At 37.5% G+C, this 21,255-nt stretch overlaps 3 protein-coding genes across 4 annotated transcripts in view; 1 reads left to right on the forward strand and 2 right to left on the reverse strand.

Annotated features, from left to right (window-relative positions):
* Window positions 1–2,156, forward strand: part of Ir21a (Ionotropic receptor 21a) — a 25,977-nt gene extending 23,821 nt beyond the window's left edge. Inside the window, exon 6 of the mRNA XM_073969837.1 lies at window positions 1,060–2,156. Coding sequence (XP_073825938.1) covers window positions 1,060–2,077 — 1,018 coding nt within the window. The 3' untranslated portion in view covers window positions 2,078–2,156. The remainder of the gene's footprint in view (window positions 1–1,059) is intronic.
* Creld (Cysteine rich with EGF like domains) lies at window positions 2,078–11,542 on the reverse strand. Of its 2 annotated transcripts, XM_073969839.1 has the most exons (5): window positions 10,954–11,542; window positions 10,398–10,891; window positions 9,234–9,467; window positions 8,528–9,108; window positions 2,078–2,487 (listed from the first exon to the last, which is right to left on the reverse strand). In XM_073969839.1, the coding sequence occupies exons 1-4, from the start codon at window positions 11,127–11,129 to the stop codon at window positions 8,867–8,869; spliced, it is 1,146 nt and encodes a 381-aa protein (XP_073825940.1). In that variant the 5' UTR covers window positions 11,130–11,542; the 3' UTR covers window positions 2,078–2,487; window positions 8,528–8,866. The 2 variants fall into 2 exon arrangements, with proteins under 2 accessions (XP_073825940.1, XP_073825941.1); XM_073969840.1 differs by lacking the exon at window positions 8,528–9,108 and having other exon boundaries at window positions 10,954–11,474.
* A 1,547-nt stretch (window positions 11,543–13,089) lies between these two features.
* On the reverse strand, window positions 13,090–21,135 carry Nhe1 (Na[+]/H[+] hydrogen exchanger 1). The gene is made up of 2 exons (XM_073969841.1): window positions 19,977–21,135; window positions 13,090–18,914 (listed from the first exon to the last, which is right to left on the reverse strand). The coding sequence occupies exons 1-2, from the start codon at window positions 20,894–20,896 to the stop codon at window positions 17,630–17,632; spliced, it is 2,205 nt and encodes a 734-aa protein (XP_073825942.1). The 5' UTR covers window positions 20,897–21,135; the 3' UTR covers window positions 13,090–17,629.
* Between the last annotated feature and the right edge of the window lie 120 nt (window positions 21,136–21,255).

A 21,255-nucleotide genomic window follows, 5' to 3' on the forward strand; every position in this document is an offset into this window, starting at 1 on the left:
TACTTTCCGCTATCCGAACATCAGAAGGATTGGGCAGTTCTCTGAAGCGGTAATTGGTGAACCTTGCCAATCAGCTTTCTTATGATTGACGAATGTGCGGCGTTCAGAGGTAATGAAAACGAGAGGTCTGCTGTTGGAGACAAATATGGAGAGATGGTCTGAACCAAGAGAAACGATGGGATGCCAGGTGACGTTATTTGTCAGACCAGGTGGCACAAAGTTTGCGCCTCGCGAACCTTTAAACTCTCCGCTAATTCTGGTAGGGACGTCCCCATTTACCGTGCAAAACGTAGAGCTATCAATTTGCTCAGCCAACACTATACCCCTCTGGTCGTTTCCGAAGACCGAATGACACAACTCATAATTAACGTCCCCCAAGACCAGACGGTTATGACCTGCCAAAAGCGGGCTAATGTTGGACCTACAACTTGGAGTACATCTATTTGTGGTCGGGATGTTTACGTTGAGCGACTCCAGCTCGGTAGTTCCACACACCTAACTACTACCCACATACAATCCATGTACGTTTCAATGGAGCCAGGATGAAGCGAGATAGGTCAGCATTGAAAAGACTGGTGCAATAGGAAAGCTAATCCCACCACCTACAATTCTTGTGCTATTCTAGCTCAGTACGTTGTAACCATGTCAACGCTGTAAGCTGCACTTGTTGTTGTGCTTCTTCCGAGTCATGAAATCCATTATTTGCTCGACCATTGCAATTAAATGGGTTGGTGTCCTGGGTCCTGGGCTTTCCACCGTCCTGGCAAGGTCCAAAAGAATCCGGAGTAGGCATTCCGGAATATACTGCTCCTAACACAGAAAAACGATACAAATAGAAAGTATACAGGTGGCAGCCGCTGGCCGGAACACGGATGTTTTGTGGTCCCACGTCAATCCGGTAACGAAATAGTCTTTAAAAATCTTTTGTATAGCCTCAATATTTCCTTTTTCCTCTGTTTCATTTTACTAGTTTTTTTTTTATTCCGCAAGTTTCTTTTAGCTGTTCTGTAACTTTTTTCTTTTTATTTAATATTACTTACTGTTGCACTTTTCTTCCAGAAATATGTCTCGACGTTCAGCTCTCCACCTAAGCGAGGAATGTTTTGCCTTATTCTATATCGGTTATATGTTTCCAAAGAATTCGGTGTATAAACAGAAGTTAAATTCCCTCATACATTTGGCCCAACAAGCGGGACTTATTAACAAAATTGAAAATGAAGTGAAGTGGGCAATGCAAAGGTCGTCCGGAGGCAAATTGCTGCAGGCTAGTTCCTCAACACCGCTAAGAGAAAGTATACAAGAAGAACGGCAATTGACGACAGCTGATACTGAGGGGATGTTCATGTTAATGGGTATTGGTTATGCCGTTGGAGCAATAGCTTTGATATCGGAAATAGTTGGTGGCATTACAAATAAATGTCGGCAAATTATAAGACGTTCAAGGCAGTCGATATCATCGGCATGGTCATCGAGGCGTGAAAGTGTGGTTGTGGCGATGCCAGGAAATGAAACAAAGAAGAAAAGTCATCATCACCATAGAACCAAAGAAAAGAAGGTTTTTGGTTGGAGACAATTGAATTTAACCAGAACTACTCTAAAAGAACTTTACGGAGATCGTCATGATGAAATGCAACAGGAGTATACAATTCGAGGGAATCATATTAGCCTAAGGGGATATCATAACATGAAATCCGAGGATAATTCTGATGATGCAAATTCTCTAAAATCCACAATAAATGAATTTATAATGAAGGAAAGGTCGAACAAAAATGACATGATTGAACAAGTTGTGGAACGATTTATAAAAGAAGAATTGGAAACCACTTTAAAGCAATTGGATGATACCTTGGCAACCTATGAAGAAGCTGAAGAAGAGAACGAGGGCAATGATAACCACACGCCCATTGATTCTCCGAAAGGAACAGGCGAAGAAGCATTTGGTAGTTTTATTAGTTCCTACTTAGATGTTAATGCCAAAAATCTGGAAAATTTACAACTGTTTAAGGAGGAAAATTATGAACAACCACATGATGAAATGTCTCAAGAGAATGAAAGCAAAGAAAATACCATAAAATAATTTTTCTGTTTTTTAGTTTTTATTTAAAAAAAGATTATTGAAACAAAATTACAAATTTTAAATAAATAGTTTAAATCAATGTTTTATCGATGTTTCAATAGAGTTTTTTTTTTTGTTGTGTTTCCGTTTTGACTTAGGTAGTTACATTTTATTTTGGCTAACTTATACAATTAACACAGTGAGTGCATGATACTTTTTTGTTGACTTAATGGTAGCTTAATTTAAATTATAATGAAAGAGGGTGGACGTTGGGGTTGGGTGATTTTCGAATGTCTAATTGTGCTATTCTAATCTTATATACTTTTTTGGTCTAAACAATCATAATTCATCTCTAAGATGAGGAGCCTCTATTTGTGTATATGTTTCATCCTCATCGTTATGGGTTTCTTCATCATCTACCGGAGAATCAACTAAAAAACAAACAAAAAACAAGTAAAAGAAAATAAAAATAATAAAAAATTATAAAAACAAATAAAAGATATGAAACACAGAATATAAAACTAAAACTTGAAATGAGGCACAGTAAGTACGATTTATAAGCACAGTGGGAATGATTATATGAAAATACATAAAGTGAAAATATTAACTAGACAATTATAAATTATGTATCATTGTTCGACATGCATCGTGGTGACAAGGACATGGCGTACCCAGTATGCTGAGTCGCTAATAAAATGCTTGGTGCTCAGTAGATACTCAAGTTAATGACCAAAGATTGAGTGATCTCTGAATTAAATAAATACTTGTGAGCATGTTTAAAGAAACATCTCAGAGAGAAAATAAACTCCGATGCAATCCTGCAATGGCTCGCGATCAGCTATTTGAGATCAAGTTTTCATAAAGAAATGTTGAAACAATACAAGCCCTTTAAAGGGGAATGACAGCAATGTGTACAAGGATGGGGAAATCCCACGGGACGGTTACTGCGACACCAGATTGTCCCGGAACTACACAACCTGGCTCTAATGACGAGTACATGGAATGTATGGACGTAGCAGTCAGGTGTGAAACTACCGAGGTAGAGTTGTTCAACGTATACATCCATAGCCTGCTTTTGGAAAGTGCCCAAGACCAGACGGTTAAGTCTTGGGGAGAATTTAGTGCTCATCAAGAATTGTGATACGGGGGCGGATACTTCGATACCAGATTGACCTGGAAATACACAACATCCGAGTTGAGGCCAGCGGCTTTCTGTCTTGTTGCACAACATGCTCCGGTTTATGTATGGTTATAACGTACTGAGAAAGGATCGCACCAGAAGTGGAGATGGGCGATTAGATTGAACCCGTACACGGAATGTATGGGTGTGGCAGTCAGGTGTGGAACTGCCGAAGTAGACTTGCTCAACTTATACATCCCTAGCCTGCTATTGGAAGGTCCCCAAGTGCTCATCATGTGTTGTGACATTAGGTTCTCGGAAACGACCAAGGGCTGTGCTGAATAATAACTGAACGTTTTGCACTGTCAATGAGGACGCCACTACCAGAATTAGCGGAGAGTGTCATAGTTGCCTAGACATAACTATCGTGACACCTGGTCTGATAAATGATGTCACCTGGCCACCCGTCGTTTCTCTGGGGTCAGACCAGCGGACTGTCTATCAAATTTAAACGCCACACTTTCATCAATCATGGGGAAGCTAATTGGTCTAGTTTCAGAGGGTTCACTAATCACCGCTGCAGACATCTGCCCAACCTGATGTTCGGGTAGCAGAAGCAACGTTCCGAAACATCATCACTGCTGCAGCCGCCCGGCGTATACCTGCTTTGAGAATACACGCAGTGATACCAAATTCCCTAGCACAAGCGACGGGATAAGCAAATGAGCGTGATGAGCTTCGTCGTGCCAATCCCAGTGAGCCCAGAGTAGGGGAGCTGACACTTGAAGTAAACAAGTTGGTCGGTGAGCATAAGCGGAACAATTGGCTAAATAATCTGAAGTGTTGCATCATTGGAGCCGGGATATGTTAATTGCGGACAACGGTTATGTCACTCTAGAACCCTGGGAAGAAGGAAGACAGGACCTCAGTCACGTTTGCTACCCAAGTTTGTCGAGCAAAGAGAAGAGTACTAGGTCGCATTAGATCAGAGTAAGGCAATGGATCTCCCGTGAGCTCACGCCCACCACCAGTTATAGCCAACACAGGTTGTGAGATTGAGAATATTTCCTCTCACGGGAGACCCATTGCCTTACTCTGCTTAGATCTCTTCCTGTCGAGGATGAACCACAACAATTTACAATGATGTTATGATGCTGCGAATGTCATCATTCAAATGTCACCGATGGCAACTCCATGGTAATGCTAAAACAGCTGGATGAGCCAAAAGTCGAGTATCTCACTAAAGTTCTCAACCTGTCGCTAGCCATCCACATCGTTCCCGAAGTCTGGAAAATTTGCAAAATCCTTTGATACTGTCGAGCACTCCACGCTGTTTAAGGACATCGAAGAGACAACCCTCCGGTCAAGCTTGAAATGTTGGATAACCAATTATACATATGTGTGGACGCCAGTCATACGAGGAACTAGAAGTCTAATGGGTCTATCTTGTATTGCCACTAAACTTGAGTTGCGTTGTCAGTTGTCTGCGCGACTGAGACGAAATGTTGTACCATTAATGTCAACTCAACTGGGTGGTCGATAAACATGTTATCGATCAGTGTTTTTTCAAACTTGTGACCTCTATCCTCAAAAAAAAAAAAAAAAAAAACATTTTAAAAATAATTGCGCTTTGGATAACTCTTTTGTGTATTCTGGACAATATTTTAATATTTTGGCTGAGTTTTCGAGCAAATTTGGAAAGCAACCCAAGATTGGAATATATAACCTGCCCATTGAATCTTCGGATCGTCAAGTTTTATTTGCTGTCCCAAAAAATGATAAGTTCGGTGGAATTATTTTTTGATCATGAAGAAAATGCATCTATTAGAAGAAATTTGAGGGACAAGTCGAATCCATTGGAATTCCCATCTACACTGTAAGTTGATGATCATGTGGAAAGATCTGTATAATCAGTAAATTATTTCAAAATACGCCTTAAATATTTTCGATTGCCAAAGGATGCCGCAGTTTACGTTGTGGAAACGTTAAAGGATGACTTCAAAGTAAGTTACAGATCAACAGCAATACCCACACTTTGAAAAGTGTGCGCAGCGATGCGATTCTTGGAGGAGGGAAGTTTCCAAAAGTCCCATGGCAATGATTTCAACAATTGCATGGCTCAATCTACATTGTCGAAAGTATGGAAGGAAGTTGTCCACTTGATAGAGGACAAATTGTGTCAAAATTGGATCGTTTCGAAGTTGACAGAGGAGGAAAAAAGGCAAAATAAAAACCATTTTTATTCAAAAACGAAAATCCCTGGTGTAGTTGGCTATATACCTACTGTATTTGTCACCAAATTCATTTGCAAAAGATTTGCTGCTGTCCGCTCCAAAGGCGATAAATTCACTTATTGTGATGGACCTCCACCAGTGTTGATGAAGTTCATTTTATTTTGAGGCATTTTCTTTTTCAACTTTGCTTTAAAGTGAATCCAGACTCTGCCACTCTTCATACGTTCGTGTTGGAGGTTCATGGCTGTTTAAACTGACCGAAATGGACCTCCACGCTTCATCGGCTGTGGCTTTGGTTTCACCAAAACTCCCGAACTCCTCGGGCTAAGTTTGGATTTTCGCTCAGTTTAATTGATAAACTTTTTTTATTAATATGTATTAATAATAAAACTGCTGCTTTGTCGTTATTTTCACCATATTGATACACAAAATTAATTAATGATGCAAAGAATCAATAATTGTTAATAAAATGTTTATTTTTCCTTCTATTTTACTTCTTGTTTCTTCGAAAATGTTCACTGCAACTGAAAATTTGTGGTTGCTGAAAAACAGCCTCTTCGTCAACTGAGATTCGCAACTTCAGTTGAGAGTTGCCAAACGCGGATCAATTTTGACAACTGGCAACGCCACTCAGCGATAATTGTTATCGAAGATCGACCCCTAAGTCTCGTAGGGTGAAACAGGGAGTTCCCCACGGTAGTGTGATATCTCCGAAACTGTTTAACCTCCACCTCTCCTGTGTTCCGCCCCCTCCAAACGGCATTGAGATCGTCACGTATCCGGACGATTGTGCGATCTTCGTGTCAGGTACCTTCCCTGATGCCAATTTTGAAAGGCTAAACGCCTATTTCTCTGATCATATTCTCTTTTTCCCCGCGAGAAATATGGAAATGTCTGCCAATAAATCTACGGCCACCCTGTTCACCACATGGGCTGTGGAGGTGTGCACAGAGTTGAATGTCATGGTCGATAGTAACAGAATTCCGACCAGCAACTACCGCAAGATTCTAGAGGTCGCATGGCTGACTTCCGTATCGTCAGTTGCTTTGTGTTGTTTAAACTTCGTCAAAATATTTCAGTTGCACACTCGAAATGCAACTAAATGCACCAGAAATAAAAATGAGACATGTTTGCTTTTTTTACCTGCGTTAAAAATGCGTATTTTTAACGTTTTGTAACACGTAGCTTTGCATTTGTTAAATGCTACGGCGTTAAGAAACATAATACTTCACACATTTGCTGTCATTTGTCAAGCAACTGACGATACGGAAGTCAGTCCATTTTCACATTGTCTGCGCATGCCACAGCTATTTGCGAAAAGCTTGACCGACAACACTTGGGGTGCAGATATAGAATCCTTGTTAACCACATATAACGCGATAGATCGGTCTGTGGTAAGCTATGCGGCACCAGTGTGGTCCGATGGAAAAATATTGAAATCTGTCAAAATTTCGCCATAAGAACTGCAACAGGTTGCCTCATGTCTTCAGTGGACCATCTACACGAAGATACAAAGATTCTTCCAGTACAGCAATGGCATGCTTTCGTTGCAGTATTTGGTCGGGTGTTACCGTGGGATCCATCCTAATCACTATATGGTGGATAGGACCCCCCAACTCAGACATGTTAGGAGGGGTCTTCATGATCGCTGATATCATAAACAACTATCGTGGGAATGCGGTCCTCGGAGAACATCCCCCATCTATCGCCCTGAGGAACGTCAGCTGCCACGACAAACCAGAGTAGTTTTGGCTCAACTACGCTCGGGATGAAGCAGCCGTCTGAAATCCAATATGCTAAGATCGATGACACCGTGCAAAACATCTGCCCAGCATGCGACACAGGCCGGCACGACACAATGCACCTTTTCAACTGCCCTACCTAACCTACTCAACTAAGTCCACTATATATATTTGTTGATTGTCACAACCCCAAATATTTTCTGATGAATGTCCTGATTTACATTTGAAAACAAAACTTGCCGAAAGAAAAGAGGCATGTTTAAAAGAGGACGAGAAAAATTTCCGCAAGGAAAATCGCCTAATGTAAATCGGGTCCTACAAACTGGGACTTGCCGCAAGTAAACTTGCCTAATGTAGATTGGGACTGAACGACGTTGTATACGAATGTATTATATGTCAGAAATCTATGCCATATACCATGGTGCATGAAAGAAGATGATACAATAATACCAACTGAGGTCTTCATTTGCTGTCAAAACATATTTTTAATCAAAAATAAACAACAAATATTTCGCTTCTATAAAGAATATCTGTATACAACATCTTTATTTAACCATCGCGAACAATATTTTACCGTTTTCTTCTTCCTTTTGTGGATATTTCGCGCAAAAATGTTTGACAACAAATGAAGACTACGGCCTAAATTCGCCTTTTGGATCACCTTATTAAATTAACCTTGGCCACATACTTCACAGTTTGTTTGCATACGTTGAACTTTGAATCATCCTGTTGTCCCGTTGAGAATGTTGTCTTAAACATCCAAATCGGAATTTTTTTCATTCCAAGAACAAATACTAATTTATAGTGAAATTGGAGTAGGAATGTACCTAAAACCTTTGAATGTTGTTTGAAACACTGTCTTTATACAAACTGCAAGATTAAGGGCAGCTGAGATTCCGTGCAGGACATAGGGAAATTTTGCATCCAAAAAGTCATACTTGGTTTAGTGGTTGTAATGTGTGTTGATAATTGATGTAAAATCTGAAGAAGATAGTTACTGCAAACAAGTGTGACAGTCATTAACTCATGCAGGAATGTCGTGTTAATATGTGTTTAAACAGCTAAAAGTCTATCGTTACACTCGATTTCGTCGATAGCTAATCTTCATATATAGTTAAAATGATTATTCTATTATTTAGTGTTTATAAAATTCTGACTGAAAGTGAAACTAATCTCTTTTTACGGAGTGAAAACAAAAAAGTTATTATATCTACAGTTCTTTAATAGCAGGCAGTTACAAACCATGAAAGTTGTTAGTTACGCCATAGAAGTGAAATTAAAATAAATTATAAGAAATAATTAAATGCTTGATAAAATAAAGCTATACAAGCAAAAATATGTATTTTCTATAAACTTTTAAGGAAACATTACTCACACCAACATTAGTTAAGGCTGGTAATCTTCTGACACTTTATAAGTAAAATATAAGGAACTTATAATACTGAAGAAAGAAAAAAAGAAACGAATATCCTTGAGTGATATTTTCCACTTAAAAAATGTACATTCCATCATTCCCGTTTGTTTGTTTTGTGCTCTCATTTATTCACAGAATAAATGCAATTTTTGTTGTTTGTTTCATTTTATGTGTGTTTGGCTTTGGCAAAAATTAAAAACAGATGTATGTAATGTTGTTTATAAATTTCCTAGGCATATAAGTATAATAAAACGATGGAATGGATGCTGCATTTAACTCTTCTTCTTCGTCATCTTCGTCTTACAATGATTTCATTAGCATTTCTTCCAATTGTTTTGTATCGATTTGTGGCTTATTAGCACCGGCTGGTGTTGAACTTAGCCAATATTCCGAAGCTGCAATATAAATAGCAACTGCTGCTCCAACAATGTAGGCTATATGCGTAGAACTTTGGAAGATAACACATGTGGCCACACACAAACCAAAATATGTTAGAAAACGTGTTATATTCACATATTGATCACGTTTATCATTTGAATCGTCTACAGTGGATTGGAGGAGTAATGAATGGCGTTTTTGTTTTTGTGAAAAGATACAAATACAAAAGAAGAAATGGAATCTCAGCTATTTTATGGAAAATTTTTTCTTAAAGTCCTTAATAACTTACCAGTACACTTTCCATCCTTTAGTGTATAGCCGGAGGCACATTTTTTACACATATCAGGACCATCACCGTCGCAACCTTCACATGATCGATCGCATTCCAAACAGGAGTAGGTTCCTTCATTGTTGACACAGAACTGGTTAGGCCGACAAGTTCTTGGACTATCGAGACATTCATTGATATCTTGACAACCATTTGTGGCATCCCAACGCCAACCCTCATTGCATTTGGTACAAGCTGAAAGATATATTGAAATTTAAAGATATGAGAAAATGTTGAATCGGAAAATTTAAAAGTCTTCAAGATCTTGTTTTCAGTTTATAGAAGCCCTTTCAAAGCACTTCTGTCTATAAAAGAGCTCTCATATGTACTTTGTCCATAGGAGACCTCTCCAAGAACTTTTGGGTATAGTTCTCCTGATAAAGGTCTTCTATCTATAGAAGACCTTATAGAGGACTTCGCTTTTAGAAGACCTTGTATATGACTTATGCTTATAGAAGACCTTATAAGTGTCTTCGGACTATAGAAGACTTCATAAAGGACTTGTGTCTAAAGAAGACCTTTTACTGCTCTTCTGTCGACAGAAGGTCTAAAGGTGTTCGGTGTATAGAAGAAATAACCAAGGTCTTCTGGATATAGTGGACCTCACAAATTTCTTCTATCTATAGACAGCCTCACAAAGACTTCCTGTCAATAGAAAACCGTATAAAGGTCTTCTGTGAATAAAATACCTCGTAAAGTATCATATAAAAGCCTTCTTTAAATAGGAGACCATATAAAGATCTTCTGTCTATAGAAGACCTTATGAAGTTCTTCAGTCTGTAGAATACCTTATATAGGCATTCTGTCTATAGAACGCCTTATAAAGGCCTTTTTTCTATAGAAGACCTTACAGAAGATCTATAAGATCTGTCTACAGAAATCCTTATAAAGGTCTTCTTTATAGAATACCTAAAGAAGGTCTTCTTTTTATAGAAGTCTCCATAAAGGCCTCTTGTCTATAAAGGAATCTTCAGCATATACGGCACCTTATACAGCTGTCTAGTCCTTTGAAATACCCTCTGTGTAGCAGCCTTTGAAATATTTGTAGTATTTTAAACACCCTCCAAAGTTTTTAAAACAATCCTAAATCAACTTTCCCCTCCATTGTCTACCAACTCCACTCACCTTTTGGTCCAGCACCCTTGCAACCACCATCCTTTGTACACGATTTATGACACGCCGAACACAGCAGTTTCTTCTCATCACGGAATGCTTCATAATAACCATTGGCACATTGATTACAATCATCACCAGCATAACCAGCATCACAATTGCATTTACCATTCCCCTTGCGTGTACCATCACCTTTACATTTGCCATTTCCATGACAATCGGTGCATTGTTTACATTCAGCTCCATAATGACCTTCCGGGCAACAAACTTTCAATTGATCTATACACAACCATTTATGGACATCTGGTTCATCGGTTTGTTTATGGGTAAACCATTCCTCCAGCAAATGTTCATGATCATTGGCCATGTTGTGACATTGTGTTTGACCTCGCCGCACTTCACGACAAAGATTCTCTTGAATTTCTACCAATCGCACTTCACTCGTCTTATATGAACGTAATTTCTCCTCCTCCCAAGCAGCATCACCACCAGCATGTTTACCACGGCTAAAAAAGAGTCAAATTAATATCCCATCATATTCCTTAAGATTTTTCAACAATGAAATCACCTTGTATTGTCCATTCCCAATTTGAATGAGGCAGCCAATGTTGAACAGGCCTTACATGGTGGCAAATTTGTAGCCTTTTCTTTCTGTTCCTTAGGATTTAATGGATCATCTGCCGAGATGACAACTACCAAATAGAGTAGAAAAATATTGGCCAAATATTTCGGAAGACTTCTCATTTTCCTGCAATTGGCCGAGTGACGTTTGCTTGCGTGTGTCTTGTCAACTAAAGGGTTCTGTTTTAATTTATCTTTACTTCGTTTTTAATTGATAATCTGTTAAGAAGAGGTTTACGTGGTTTTTTTGCGTGTAGTGTTTCTTTTTTTCTAGAACAGAAAGATTACAGAGGCAATAAAGTGAAACGTGACGTCGTCGTTTTTTGCAAATGTTTTGCTTTTACGGCGGCGTTCATCTTGTTAAATATTTTTGCCGGAAAATGTAATGTTGAAATTCAATGAAAAATTATTATGGATTACTTTTTTGGTTAATTAATGGTATATTATGTAGTTACTTAAATACAAATTATATGTTATTTGGAAAACAGGAAAACATTCAAATAATTTTTTGTTTACGAATATAAGTGTATGGCAATAATAGAATAACTACTTAAGCGTTGCCAGACTGCATTCAAAAGAGTTTTAAGGTATCCTTAGATTAACAGATATAGACGAACTAAAAAGTTGTCTTTATTCAGTAAGACCATAGCTCTGTTCCAGAACTAAAAAGTTTTTACGATTTTTACCACTTTTACACATTTTGCGTTCCCGTACACAAAATTTATATGAATATCGTTTACGACTTTTACAACTTTTACGATTTTTACCACTTTATAAAGTACGGGAACAGGTCACATATGTAGACGGTTGTCAGACAAAGAAGAAAACATCAAAATCCTCCTCTCTTCAACACTACTCTCGAATAACTAGAGCAGGCATGACCAAAAAGAGAACGGAGAAAATGTGAATGTATTCAAAATATTGGCAACTTATAACAGTGTGTTAGTAAGTTTGCATTCACGCAAGCTATAAAACAATAACAAACCAAAACATTTGTTCTCTTTTGTACGCTCTTTCTGTGGATTCGGGTCGTGTGCGTGTAAATTGCCGAAAATCGTCGGCACCGCCGTGCCAAATGTGACCATGCTTGAACTAGAGTTATAATAAATGGTCTGTTCCAGAAGTGCAAGAATCTACGATTTTGGCATAAATAGAATACTCTACCAGCTGGCGGAAAAATCTGAAATGTTTACCACAGGTAGATCTTTACATCCTGATTACAAAAATGTAAAGTTTGTTGTGGGGAAGTCCATACTTCCCGAGATATGGGCCCCTGAAGTTCCGAAAATTCCCTTATTAAAGTAAGAAAAAAAATTAAATTAAAAAAATGTTGTTTTCGTGCCCTAAATTGGCTCCTGTCCATAGGAGAAAGTCTTAAATCCCCGGCCGAAGGCCGGCTACTTAGAAAAAAGCTTACAATTAAAAAAAATTCCAGATTTTTTCCGTCAGCTGGTAGAGTATTCAATTTGTTCCACTATTTTTTTCGATAACATAAAGGAAAAAGTTATCGTAGTAAAAAATAGTAGTTTCTTTCAGAATTCGAACAGGACTTGACTAGTGCCGACGAAGAAGCAAGGTTGCCAATTGGAACGTTTGTATATAAACGGATTTAATAAATCAGCAGGATTTCAAATGTAAATTGAATTACGTGTACGTCAAATAAATCTACATAAAGATTTTTGCCGGGTTAACCTTCCCTTCTAATGCAAACGGCATTTGAGTCGAAGGTCGCTAGAGTATTTTCATTGAAAATCTAGGAAATCTCAAGGTTGATATTAAAAAACTTTTGTTGCTGTGAAAATATTATTAGGTGTTTGATGTTGTTGTTGTAGCAGCATGAAACCAACGTTGAAGCATAGGTTTGATGCTAGGCTGGCAGCCGCTGTCCGAAACACTATGGTTTCGGGTCAATCCGGTTTTATGGACTGAATTTTCTATGTTCCCAGTTTTTTTGTTTTCTAGTAAGACACGGACAGCTAGTAGAGAGATTTTCACTGCACCAGGCCCTTTGAGTTTCGCGCCAGAATTTTCTTAAAAGCCCTACGACCATAACCGTTAAACATTTAACCAAATAAAACAATTGTTTTTGCATGTGTTCATTAGTTTATTTGTATAATCATTTTCTTTTACATTTTGTGGTTCATACCGTTTTTTTTTTCAAATTTTACAATATTTAAAATACAAATTACAATTTTATGTTTTTTTTTATTTTGAAATAAATGGTAATCTTTTATAAAGAAAATCAATAAATCAAAAATACATTTAATTATAAAAAACCCCTAACATTTTCAAATGGCTGTTTTTGACTATGTAAGGATCGACCTTTTTGGACAAAAACAATATAAATAATTTAAAAGTAAAATAATAGTATTTTTTACACGTTATTTTCAATACTGATGTATACAACATTATAATAATATGCGAGTTATGGTTATGTATGTAGTTAGTTTTGAATGTTTTCTTTAAGGTACATTTGTTTGCAAAATAACATTGGCATTTAGTTTCGATGTTAAATTATTATAAATTTGTGAATAAAATATTGATATTCATAATTTGAGCTAAGAACTTGCAAAGGAACTTAAAAAACTGTATTCTAAAAGAATATTAAGTTTTATTGTTATTATAATTTTTTGTAAAAATATTATCGAATATTAACAGTCGAAAATTATTTTCGAACAAAATTAAACGAAAACCTCTTCATTCATTGGAATTGTCACATCATGAGAATATAAATATTATCTATATATACCCACAAGCACTTTATACAAATTGAAATTAAATTCGAATCCTATTTAAGCAAATCATGTCATATTTTAAACGGGAAAACGGAGACCTACATTTCAGACTCCTCTCATAAATATTTTCAGGAAAGAATACAAGCAGATGTATATATCGAAAATATCTGAAAAAATTTATCACGCAAACAAGAATTCAGACTCAACGCACTCACCATAGAGTGCTGTTTCTAACAGATAAGTCGAAGGAGGGGATGATATTGAATATGATTAGGTTGAAAATATGATTTATTGCGAATGGGTATTTATTCCGCCGAGTGTTTTTCTAATGGGTGATTTACGCATTAATATGCTTCGGTCATTATATGCTGATTTCCAACATCATGGCCCTTCCAAATAACGTCATCGTTGTCAAACCTTCATCGAAGCCGTGTGATAGAATATTAATCGTGGTGCTTGACTTATTAAAAGCCTTTGATACCGTCAACCATGTCATGCTGTTCGAGAATATAGGCAGTCGGCAGTCGTTTGTGGCATACAGAAACAAGAAGTCCAAAACCCGTAGAGTGAAACAAGAAGTTCCCCAAGGTGGAGTGATTGATATCTCCGGAACTGTTTAAGCTCTACAATTCCTGTATTCCGACCCTCCAAACAGCATTAAGTTCGTAACTTATGCTGATGATGATTGTACGATCTTGGCGTCAGGTACCTTCCATTGATGCCACAAAATCTACGGCCACTCCGTTCACCACATGGACGGCAGAGGTGAGAACTGAGTTGAATGTCATGGTCCGATTACAAACTACTCCAAAATTCTAAGATTCACATTCGGCAGAATTTTCACGTCGTTCGCGCAAGGCACAGCTATATGCGAAAAGCTGAGATGTAGGAACAAGGTCCTCAAGTCCCTAGCCGGCAGCACTTGGGGTGCAGATAAAGAAACTTTGTTGTTCTGTAACACTGTGCAACATTTTTGAGCTAATCGCGTGCAAACAACTTCTGTCCAGAATTTTATGAAAGTAGAAGACCAATAGGCAAAAACCATATTTGGGTTTTGTTTTCTTAGATCGGGTTCGGTTTTTATGGCTTCATCTAAACATGGTTAAAGATCGAATTTTTAAAACAAATAGGGGCTGTATCTCTGAAACCAATACGAATCTTGTTTTGACATCTGCAGCAAACTTGTAGACAAGAGCATGAAGACAATATTTGGAGGAATAGTGAACTCGAAAAACTGCATTTATTGCCTCAAATTTTATAATATATCTAAAAATTCTATAATTTGTGTATATTTCGCAGCGTATCTCCCAAAATGTTAAATTCTTCTTAATGTTACCTTTTGGGAAAATATTCTCTGCAATTTAATACACAACTCTTCAGAACATTATATTGTTGTAAAATGCCTCTATCGCCTTGTTTATAGCAAATTTGTCAACAACAATTTGGTAAATATTTCAATAATTCCTTGAAATCTCCAACATGAGAATAAACAGCCTGTGTGAACAATGTTTGAAATAAGTTTTGTAAAAGGCATGTTATGAAATAACCCTTAAACAACGTGAAATAACCATTTTAGAGTTTCAGAATGTTCTGAAGAATTGATGGGCTCATTATTTGCAAAATTTTTAGAGTGGTTACTTTTTTCAACTCCCAACAGTTTAGTTGTTACTGACCAGAATTTCAGAAATTATGTAAACTTTTCTATATTTTTACGAGTTAGATGCGCTAGTTGCAGCTTTACCTACTTCATCTGTTTGACACATAAGTTCTCCTACTTTAGGGCTACAATATTGCTGAAGACTGCAAAGCAAAATTCTTATTAGTTTCGGAGATAAAGGTCCGATCACTGGAAAAAAGGTTCATTTTAGGTCGGTTTAGATGAGGCCATAAAATCTTAACCCGATCTAAGAACACAAAACCCAATTATGGTTTTTGTAGTCTCAATATGTACTTTCAGATAATGCCCATTAGAAGTTGTTTGCATTTTCAGTGTTGCACAGTGTAATAAGCTATGCGTCGCCAGTATGGTTACCCTGAGAGTCATCCTAATCACCATATGGTGTATTGGACCGGCCATCCCACCACCCAGTCATATCAGGAGGGAACTTCAAAATCTAGAAGGAGAGAATTCCAGCCTATTAAGCAGATTTGAATATCAATAACACAGATGCAGTCGCATTTGACACAATACCACCTATCGTGTGAATGCGGTACTCGGAGAACATCCCCCATCTTTCGCAGCTGAGGAGCGTCACCTGCCGCGACAAACAGGAGTAGTTGTTGCTCAATTACGCTCGGGATGGTGCAGCCGTCTGAATTCCTATAGGGCAAGGACCGATTAAACCGTGGAAAATATCTCCTAGCATGCGGCACAGGCACGCACGACACTCTGCACCTTTTCAACTGCCCTGCCAAACCTACTCAACTAACTCCAGTACATTTGTGGTTACATCCCAACGAAACAGTCAACTTGCAAGAACTGGAGGTAGACACTGAACCAGATTAAGCAGAAAACGAACATACAAACACTGTTACAACAACAACATATCCAACGTCAAGATGGAATGAAAGTGGTGTCGCCTCCTGTAGATTATGTAGAGATGCAGAAAAGTTAAAGACTGTGGATAATCAAAGTTAAGAACTACAAAATAGAGATCATTTAATGACTTCAAAACGGTTTGCAGTGGTATTGAGTTCCCAAATAAAACAACATAATTGGGAAAGAAAACGCCGATGAAGTCGTCCCGTGTAGAACCAAGGATCAACCTATTAGGCCACCGATCAATCTATTAGGCCAATATACATAAGACTTACATCGCCTTGGCGCCTAAATTTGCAGATTATTTCAGATTATGTGATGATGCTTCAGAGGTAGATACGAGACATATATCTTATCGTCTTATAGACATAGATCACATCCAAACGTTTCTCCTAAAAACCTTGATAATCCACGTATTCTCTATCTATATACATATTTTTGTTTTCAGACTATCTAACCAGTGTAACCACAATGGACCAAAGGCGGAGCGGCTGTTGTTCCGAAGGCCACTTTCTTAAACCTAACCCAATCTTTCCTGTCGATATCTGCAACAAACTGCCTTAATCTGATGATGACTTCCGAAACGAAAAACACACTGCAATTTTTTGATTCTTCAAAATACTGGTATTTCAGTTGCACGCAATGCATTGTTCCTCAAAAATGCAACTGCGAGTGCATCAGAAGAAAAAGTTATGTATGTTTGCTTTTTTACTTTGTAAAAATGCGCAACTTTGACGTTTTGAAATACACAGATTTGCTTTAGTTAAGTATAACGGCGTTATGAAACAAAACAACTGTTGTTTCGGAAGTCTGCGCATATTTATCTCATCTATATTGGATAGTGAAAGATTGACATAGAAGGTGTCAATTGAATGTGGTGTTGAAGGGAGTGAAACTGTGTAATTTTTCAAATAAGACCAGCTTTTATTTGAATAACTTGATTTAACTTAATTTGTATAACCTGATGTATCCCTTATTATCCTTATGATGTTAATCGAAAATGAAAAAAAAACAACTCCAGGATAATACCTTAAACCATAGAAATTAGTAAAGAATGTCGTCAGTTTATGTATAGTATATGTGATGAAGAATGCAATAAGCAGTAAATTATTACATAAATTGTGCAATGTATTAGAATTAAATAAATATGGGGGTGGGGGACTTGCGACTAAAAAATAACTGAAACCCCTATTGAAAGCAATTAAAAAATTATAATCAATATTGAGCAAAAAAGTTAACAAATTCTCCTATCGTATACCATGAACATAACAAACTATCTTTCAGATCACAATTATAGCTACATATTTCCCAATATCTTCTAATCTTCTATCATCCGCCTAGGAAACACTTTAAGTTCTAGCATTTAATGTACTTTGACTAGTGTTGGCTGATAAACCCATTTCTTCATCTGATTCATCTGAATCTAGGGGACTAACACGTATTGCCTGATACCATTTGTTGGTTAAATCGGCCATTTGTGACTTACACTCATGCAGCTCTTGACTATTAAAACGCCGCGTAAAGAAGGGTATAAAATATTTACGATCTAAACGACCAAATCCAGCAATGCGAGTTTGAGCAAAGGACACATCTTCTTCTTCGGTTAATTCCGACAAATGTTCCGAATCAATTGCTTGGCCCCATTCTCGAGTCTTTGATAGAGATATTGATTTGGAACGTTTACGTGAGGTACTACGCAGCCGAGCGGATGAAGATGTGGAACCACGACCCGAACGTGAACGACGTTTCTTACCGGGTTTTAAATATTTCAATAAAGGCATTGTGGAACCACCAAATACTAAAGTGGTAAACAACACAATAATCAATGTTGTGGTGATTATAACATGTCTTGTTTCATCACTGGATAAATCTAAATGCAATGATAGGGCATAAGAGATGGCACCTCTAAGACCCGAAAACCACATAATAAATTGCATTTTATTTGTGATTTTATGTTCCCGAAATTTATTCACCAAATATGCCAAGGGGAATATGTTGCATGCCCTGCCAATTAAACACAAAACTATGGACCATATAACGAAGGATAACTCCACTTGATGTTTAAAGGAAAATATGGCCAAACCCAAATAGGCAAATACACATGTTTCTGCAATAAAGGCCAAGGTACGCATCGTCTGTTGCATTGTTATTTGTGTCACTGTTGACAAATTGAAATGCGTATAGTGCGACATTACAATACCACAAAATAATATAGCCATAATACCACTCAAATGTATCCCTTCAGCTAGAACATATGGAGCATAGGTAAACATCAACATAATGGCAAATTCCAATGATGGATGTTTTCGCAAATCAATGTGTTTCAAGAGTAATGCAGATATCAAAGCAAATATTACACCAATCCCGGCAGAAGCGAAAAACATTTCACAAAATGTCCTCAGTGCTGAGAAGATAGCCTCACCTGTTGTCATCTTAGCGTAGAGTGGACTATTTGCCGATTGTGTTACCGTTGTGGTTAAGACAATTGAAATAGCATCATTTAATATACTCTCACCAAATACCAACATGTTAAGTATGGGATCAACATCCAGGGCGTGAAATATAGCAACTGTAGCAACAGGATCAACGGCAGATATTAGAGATCCAAAGGCAAAGGATTCCGAAAAGTTGAGGCTGCAAAGAAAGAGTAGTATTACAATAAATTATTAGGAAATAGGATATATTGATGTGATTAAGCTTAAATGGAATGAGTGCGCTTCTCCGTAACTGAGAGATCACTATATAGACATTGGACATCAGGTTTCGAGCGATTTTGAATTGTAAACAATCAAGATTGAAATCGACTATTTAATTTTCATGTTAGTTTTCTTGGCTTAGTGTAGACTAGGGTACATAGTTTTAGAAAATCGATTTCCGACTTTTTTATGCGGCACCCCGCTAAAGTGTTTTTTTTTAAGATTTAAGGATTGCCACTGTCTGAGTACAATCGGAATATGCTTCAGAGGGGCGTCAAAGTTTCCATGTTCCCTATATATAGCTAATATTAAAATCGGAACCGATTTTCAAAATTTTTTTGTTTAGCCAAAGAAATAAATTGGTAAACATTTTTCATCGATTGGACAATAAATTTGGTCTGTAAAGCGATTCCCCCTTTGGCTCCATACAAATTACGGAGCGAATTGAATATTTTCATTAAGCTCGGGTCGGGACCAAATTTTTTTTCACAGGTAGGTCTCGTCACCCTGCCCTGCGGCCGGGGATTTAAGACTTTCTCCTATGGACAGGAGCCAATTTAGGGCACGAAAACAACATTTTTTTTAATTTAAAATTTTTTCTTACTTTAACAAGGGAATTTTCGGAACTTAAGATGCCCATATCTCGGGAAGTATGGACTTCCCCCCGGAAAAGTTTATATATTTGTGATCAGGACAACAAGATCTACCTGTGGTAATTTTTCCAGATTTTTCCGCCAGGTGGGAGAGTATTCTATTTATGCCCTATTTTTATTTGTATTTCTATTTTCAAAAATTCATTTCAATTCCTTTTATTATTTATCCATTTAGCTGGAGGAGCATAGGAAGCCTCCTTTGAAACACAAATACATATGTCTATTTAAATTTTGAATCTGTCTGTTAAGTCATTTTGCATTTGAGCCAAACCCCAACAAAACAATTACCTTCATACAAGTACATTCTACTGAAACAAAACACTTGACATCGATCGTTGTCTACTTACCGATAAGCAACTTCAGCCAAGCCCAACAAATAAATGCCGGCTCCAATAACCAAGGCAGATATTGTGGTACCAACAATTGCGAAAACGAGTATCGAACCAATATTTTGGAAAAAGTTACCCTTATGTAAATTGTAACCAGATTCAAATATAATGGGTGGCAAGAGGACCAAAAAGAATCCAGTGGGTGAAAATACTTCTTCACGTTTCCAGCTTGCATTTTCTCCTGACATCACCTTCAGCAACAGGCCAATAAGGGCACCCAAAAATACCACAACTATAGATTCGGGTAAATATTGGAAACCCGTCTGTAGCATAGAATGAATCAATAAGATTCCCAGCATAATGACGCATATTACAAAGAACAGTGAAAGAGACGAGTTATGCTCCTGTTCCACTGCATGATGATCTGGCAATGGGGGTTCGGTGACAGCTTTAGTTTCATTTTGTTGTGAGTTATTCGCTGGAGGAGGTGGGGTGATAGATGTTGTTGAACTAGATTGTCCCGTATCGCCGCCATTGGAATTTTGGCTGCTTTCATTTATGGACGAAGTGTTGTTGTTAGTTTTATTGGTATCATTTATTTCATCTTTATTTTGTTTATTTCCCGATTGAGATTGTTCTGTATTTCCTGTTGCCCCCGCCGCTGCTGATATATTTTGCATATTGCTCCCACCATTATTTGCTATTTTATTAGAATCCCCTGCTGTAGCATTTGTTGGATTCTTATTATCGCTTGCCAATGGAGGAACATCGTTACCGTTTAATGGATTAGCAGCATTCGATTGCCGTTGTGGGTTTTGTTCTTCTGCTCTTATCGTAACCGTGAAAATGCTGGACAATGTTATCAACAGCACCAGCAATACACAGTACGTAAAAGTTGATGGTATTCTAGCTGTTGTTTTTGTACGACTTCTTGACATATTTCACCATATATTTTGCAAAATTAAGTATTGTTAAGAAAATTTTAATAAACTGTTATTTCATTTGTTTCCTTGAATCTTGAAAATATTTTATCCGTTTTTCACGAATGTTCCAAAATTCCAAAATAGTTACTCATTTTCTTTCTTTCTGCTTAACTTAACAAGTCGTTCTGTCTAGTGTCGCAGTTGATTCTTTAACGAATAAAGGAATGTTACGAATGAGAAACAAGAAGAGAAACGCGAAATGTGCGAGTGAGGTGGAAGAAGAAAGATAAACATTTGGTATTTGTTGTTATAAATGTAATGTGGTTACCATGGCACAATCATACAGGTACCCGCATCAGCCCAGCTGATGTACT

The sequence above is a fragment of the Musca autumnalis genome, unplaced genomic scaffold (genome assembly GCF_047663935.1).
Source record: "Musca autumnalis isolate F117 unplaced genomic scaffold, ASM4766393v1 scaffold_2, whole genome shotgun sequence".
NCBI lineage: Eukaryota > Metazoa > Arthropoda > Insecta > Diptera > Muscidae > Musca > Musca autumnalis.